Below are 6900 nucleotides of genomic sequence, written 5' to 3'. Positions count from 1 at the left end.
GAGTTAAATTACTTTTTGTTTAATTATTTCAATTTGTGTCTTAATTAGAAAAATTAAAACTTAAATTCTTAATTGTAATCATACAAAATTAAAACATTCAAGTAACAATGCATTTTGAATACTCTAATAATGTTAATTAAATGTAAATTGTTGTCCTACATGGATTGTATGAGAGATTGAAGTAGTAGTTAGAATGAATTAGATAGAAATAAGTAATAATGAATAATGATATTATAAGTATAATTAAGAATAAATGAAAAGTTGGAGCAAGGTGGCACATGGGAGTGGGTATTTTGGTGGCTGAGTTCATCCTTTACACTGTTAGAAAGCATGCTTTTCCATTTTCAATTTCATGTCCATCACCACTACCATAACAATTAACACACTTTCCCCTTTTTCAAAAAGCAATGTCAAAAATAATTCATAAACATATATGCTTTCAATGTCTAGGGTTTTACTTGGTAAATTAGAAGAAACCCCTCATAAAACCAAAATAACAAATGCATAAGATATGGTTTATTCTGAAAAAAGAAATAAGATGAGATTATTTTGTATGAAAGAAATAAAAGATTTTTATATCTATATATATGATTTTGGATTTAAATCCTAACTTCAAGCAAAATAATAAGCAAAATAATAATGATAATATACATATGAAATTTATTAATTTTTACCTATTTTGTGAGGTACTTCAAAGTTCCAACTATAAATTTTATACAATATATTTAAAGAGTGTTTTGATTTTAAATTTTTTAGATAATATTTTGAAGATAGTTATTGTATTTGAAGTTTTTTTTTTTTTTTTGAAGTTTTATTTTCCTATCACAATTTTGTTTTCGAAAAGGATTTGAGTAAATTAAAAGAGAATGTATATATAAAAATTCTTGAATTCAATCATGTAAGACTTTTACACATACCCAATAATACAAGTCCTTTAGTAGAGGACACAAAGATAGGAATGTTTATTTTTTTTAAATCTCCTTTTTTTTTATTCACAAATGTTCCAATCTCATTATGCTAAAATTACATTATTAAAGTAAAAAATAAATATATGTATATATATAAATAAATAAAAGAATCAAATTATTTTTAGAATAACTCTAAACATTACCATTATTTTTATCTTTTTTTTTTTTACTATCAGTTAAGGAGTTAATTATTAAAAACATCATATTAAGAGAAAATAAAGGATTTGAAATAGAATATCTTTTAAAATTATTTAAAAGCAACTTGATTTTCCTTTTCTTTAATTTATATATATATATATATATATATATTATATATAAAGAAAAAAATAGTAATTTTAAATATTAAATTTTAAATTGATCGGATAACTTTTAAGGAAATCAAATTACTAAATATTTATATGTATATACATAGATTAAAAAATTAAAAATTTTACATGATATCCACATTCTTCAATTTCTGTCACTTTGATATGAATTCTAAAGATTGTAAATTTTAAATAAAAATAATATATCACTTGTTTTTTAATGCATGTTTTTCCTCCAGAAAAAAAATGAAAAAATATATAAAATATGGTTTTTTCCCCCTGAAGTGGAGGTGTAACAGGGATCCTAATTTTAAAAATAAAATATTAATATTTCTATTTCAACAATGTGAAAAAAAAAGAGTATGATTATATTTCTGACTGATAAATTTATTACATAAAAGTTCAGCATGCGTTTAGATTAGTTGATTTCAGAGAAACATTTTTTTTATCTAAGTATATAAAGAATTAAAGAAAATAATGATTTCAAATTTAAAAATCTCAATTAGCAATGTGTAAATGATTAAACAAATTAACTACTTGCACATTTTTAATGTCTTATTGTGAAATAATGTATTTAATTTTTTGAATTTCGCACCCTCACGTGTCTATAATTTGGACTAGATTTTCAAAGGCTGGAATAATAAAAGTTAGAATTATTTATGGGTTTTATTAGGTTCTGTAGACAAAACTTTTGACTAGAGGTATTAGTTTTTTTTCTAACATAGTATGCACAAAAGAGGAAAAAAGTATATAGGTATTTATAAGTTTATGAATATTTTAAAATTATTTATCAATGACAATATAAAGAGATCAATGTTTTTTACTATATATGGTAAATTTTATTAAAAATATTTAATCAAAATGTTTAATGTGTGTAATTCATAATTTAAATAATTTAAATGAAAGTAACCTTGAAGGAACAATGTAGATTACAAATTTGCCTAAAAGAAAAGAAAAAACATAACATATGGTGGAATAATTAAAAGGTGTAGTTATTTTTAGTGGATAACTACCTATGTTGTTTTGTTGTTGCTTTAAATACACAAGATTATCTATTCATTTAAAATATTATAACTTTTAAATATATTTAAGAATAAAAAAAAATACATATACTTGAAAAAGGAAAAATTTCAATATATATTATTATAGAAATGTTGTGATTTTATATGTTTATATGATATAAATATATTCATTCTCAAAAGAACACCTTCTTCAAAGTAAAAAATATTTGTTATAAAATAAATAAATTGCAGCACCATAAATTTAACTTAATTGTTAAAGTTAATATGATATGATAAGAAAGTAAAATAGAATAGATAAGAATATAATAAGATAAAAATATGATGGTTTAGATAACATAAATATATATATATATATATATATATCATTCACATTATTATTAAATAATATTACAAATAGATATCTCTTTTAGTAGGGATTTAAAAATATATACATATACCAAAATAAAATATCAAAAGAAAAAGATAAAGTACACTTACTCAATGTGAAGTTCTATCACTTGCAACATCATATGTTTTCATGTAACACACAATCATTACATATTTTTAAACAAAGTCGGGTAAGCTAGAGATTTTTAAAATATTTTCAATATAATTTCATATTTCAGGAAATACAATTACAAACATATGAATCATCGCACTTCATCCATTACACTATGCTAAACAATCAAATGTGTCTGCAAATAACTCATATTCAATACTACTCATGTCAGAAATCCACTAACATACATACATGGACATTTGAATGTACATCCAAATATTGATTTAGACTAAGAGATTTGCACCTGACATACTACTCTTGTTGTGATATCTCTCCACATTGCTACATGAGCATATGAATCAAATCACCTATATGACATGATTAATCCATATGGCCTTCCAGATCAATTATTTTTCAAATCACAAACTCAATTATATAACCCTCCTTCGACTTTCACCACATGATAATCGTCATCTAGATGATTTCAATATACTAGTAGAGTCAAGATAACTCCTTTTAGACGAATTCCTAATCAATGCACATCTTAACAATCTCAAAACGATATTTTTTTTTCTTATGAAAATACTGTCTTGATCACATTTCTACACGATTCATATTTTATATCACACATCAATATACAATTTAATCACACAAAAATTTGGATTGTTAAAACAATTAGAAAATATATAAAAAATCACATAAAATCAATGTTTCAAATACATATAAAATTAAAATTTACATATAATTAAAGCAATAAACAACCTTTTAAAAATAAAATTTTTATTTTTATTTTTTTAGCTTGAGCTAAAATGGCTTGTGCATGAAAGAAAATTGCTTCGCTCGAGCGAAAATAAGGCCGAGACTAGGTCTAGGTTCAATTGCAATACAATTTTCGCTTGAGAAAAAGATTCCTTCGCTTGAGCTAAAATCTTTTACTTAAACAAAAATATCATAATTTTGTCTCTTTCAGCCAGTCAACAAAATCCTAAAACAATTTTTAATTTTTTTACTCATCATCAATATGAAATTTTACAATTTTATAACCAAAAGACTTGTATGGTTTTAAAGTGCTCAAATATAACATGTATTCTCATTGAAATCACAATTCAATAAATAATTCCAAGAAATTAAACTTCAAAATTCAACTCAATCAATCACAAACAATGAACTACTTTTCCAATTGGTTAAACTTCAAACAATTTTTATCAATCAACATCTATTTCACTCATCAAACAAAGCTTACAAGAGAAATTTGGAACTTGTAACCACGTCATCTTTACATCCAAACCCTCTAACCTTGAGTTCTACGATAAAACTAACTTCTTTGACTTGATTAGAAGTATGACTACTCACAAAAAGCTCGAACTTCAAAAGAAAGCAGAGATAACCTAACTTGCACCACAAAATTCTGATCAATGTCTGGACATATCAGTAAGATCCTAAACTAATATAGACTAATTCTAAAGTCACAAAAACCACATGCAAAACACGTTTAAGGAGGTACACATGAAAACTCAAAATTAACTTAAAGAAAAAAGGAGCAGAAAAGAACTTACACTAATCAAAGTTCTAATCGACAACTTTACTCTACTTTAGTCAGTTTGATAGTCAATCTCATGAAGGATGGACTTGGATTTTTAGAAAGAAAGCAGAGGAGGAAAGAAAAAGACTTTCTAATACATTTGAGGTTTAAAAATGAAACTCAATTTTTTTTTTTTTTATCAACAATGAATAAATAAAATTAAAGGGGATACTTCAGGGGTATCCCAACCCATATACAAAACCAGAAGTGGACTAAATCATCCACAAACGAAATTCTCCTTTATGGTTGGGGCAGACCAACCTTAAAGTGAGAAAACCATACCCAACAAAAAATAACCAACATCGACGACCACCGACTACACATATGGAGAACGCCGTTTCATCGATCGGCGATCATGTTGACAGAACGCCGCTTCATCACCCGGCGATCATGTTGACCTTTGCATACCTACGGCGACCACCGACTACACACATGGAGATCGCCGTTTCATCGACCGACGATCATGTTGACCTTGTATAACTTCAGCAACCTCCGACTACACACAACCGACGATCATGTTGACCTTTGCATATCTACGGCGACCACCGACTACACATATGGAGAACGCCGCTTCATCGATCGGCGATCATGTTGACAGAACGCCGCTTCATCAATCAGCGATCATGTTGACTTTTGCATGCCTACGGCGACCACCGACTACACATATGGATAACCCCGCTTCATCGATCGGCGATCATGTTGACAGAACGTCGCTTCATCAATCGACGATCATGTTGACTTTTGCATACCTACGGCGACCACCGACTACACACATGGAGATCGACCGGCGATCAAGTTGACCTTGTATAGCTTCAGCAACCTCCGACTACACACATATGGAGAACGCCGCTTCTACGATCGACGATCATGTTGACCTATGGAGAATGCCGCTTCATCAACCGGCGATCATGATAGCCATACAAAAAACCATTCCCAAAGTGCTACAGCTGCATTCTTTACCAGCATTGGCATGTGAGACTCTCCTCTGCCCCATCAAGAAACAACAATCTACCGACCTTATATCAGCTTTTCTTCACCCTCAGATTGCGGGTCCTTTCCCTTCCAGCGCTGAACCAGGGTACTTTCCTCTCCATAGTTCATCCTTCTAGTTCTGCTTCACAATGATGTCTGCCCTTTGTAGCTCCCCTTTTTACAGCCCTGGTCATTGTGGCTTATTACCTAGCCCCTTAGCCTCACTGCTATACAGACCATACTTATTTCACACTCTTTATGCAGATAACCGGGTTAATGGTCCAATCTGCAAAAGAGTAGTTAAATGACTTGGTCCTATGTTTTAGCCAAGACCAGGATTTAAGCTGCGCCATCTGAATCACCTCCTCTACATCCACAACTCCTTGATTGTACAAAATGGAATTTCTTTGGTCCCAAATACCTCTTATAACATCTGGCCATATACCTGTCCAGACCAGTTTCTGTTTTCCACTGGCCTGAGTACAGAGAAAACTCTCAAAATGGGGTTTAATCTCGTTACTCTGCACTAAAACAATTCCCAACCACTTTTGGCAGAGGGACCAGGCACGCTGTGCAATCACACACTCAATGAAAAGATGTTGTGCTGACTCCTCCTCACTCCAGCACAGAACACAAGTTGTAGATTCCATCTGCGCACCTCTTCTCACAAGGGCCTCCCGTGTTGGAATTCTATCTATGAGTACTCTCCACGCTGTGAACAGCACATTAGGGAATGCTGAGGCTTTCCAAAGGAGGTCAAAACTTACATGTGGAATCCCTCTTAAATGCTTGGCTAGGCAAGTGTACGCTGAACTCACCGTGTACCTCTCTAGCTCCTCATCACCCCATACTTGGGTGTCACTTATATATCTCTTCACAGCAGACCCCGAAACTCTTTCAAGTAGACTTCTCTCCATCTCGGCTTTCCACTCGAATTTCTCCCTCCTCCATTGCAGCCTCCATTGCCATTTCGAACCCTCCCACCCTCCAGCTTCCTCAACTTTCTGCTCCTGATCCTCCTAAAAACTGATCTTATCTCCCCTTCCTAATTTCCATTGTAGCTCTTCTCTAAACCATCCATCTCCTCCTCCCTCCCTACAGATCTTCTTTATATCCCTCCACCACCATGATTGGTATTTCACTGGGATCCGTGTGTCGTCTATCTGTGGACCATACTTTGAGAGTAGTACCTCCTTCCATTTCCCTTTCTCTTGTGAAATAAGCCGCCATCTCCATTTTGCTACAAGGGCAAAGTTCAATTTTCTAATGTCCTTAATTCCCAGACCACCATCTTCTTTCTGTTTGCACACGTCTCCCCAACTCACCCATGAGATCGACTTTTTTTCTTTTCCAACCCCAAAGGAATTTCCTCTGAGTGCTGATTATGCTTTTGTATATGCTTTTGTAGACCGATTCTAGTGCTTTGTATACAGAAACTCAATTTTTCTATTCATATAAACTTTTTAATGCAATGATAAAATATTAAAGTATAATTTTAATTATACCACTTTTACTATAAAACTATTTTCTAAGTCCTTAGTAATAATTTTATGTAATTTTTTTTAATGATAGA

At 30.9% G+C, this 6900-nt stretch overlaps 1 protein-coding gene across 1 annotated transcript; it reads right to left on the bottom strand.

The window, feature by feature from the left end:
• Positions 1-5569: 5569 nt before the first annotated feature.
• Positions 5570-6244, bottom strand: LOC137808838 (uncharacterized). Its single transcript, XM_068610116.1, has one exon. The coding sequence runs from the start codon at positions 6242-6244 to the stop codon at positions 5570-5572; it is 675 nt and encodes a 224-aa protein (XP_068466217.1).
• Between the last annotated feature and the right edge of the window lie 656 nt (positions 6245-6900).

This window comes from Phaseolus vulgaris, chromosome 3, assembly GCF_051622355.1.
Source record: "Phaseolus vulgaris cultivar YP4 chromosome 3, ASM5162235v1, whole genome shotgun sequence".
Lineage (NCBI taxonomy): Eukaryota > Viridiplantae > Streptophyta > Magnoliopsida > Fabales > Fabaceae > Phaseolus > Phaseolus vulgaris.
The sequence above is the reverse complement of the archived record's forward strand: the minus strand, read 5'-3'. Positions and strand labels throughout refer to the sequence as shown.

What these genes read in the sequence shown, in the direction of transcription:
- LOC137808838 (XM_068610116.1), bottom strand. Translation starts at nt 6,244, where the DNA reads ATGGAGAGAAGTCTACTTGAAAGAGTTTCGGGGTCTGCTGTGAAGAGA.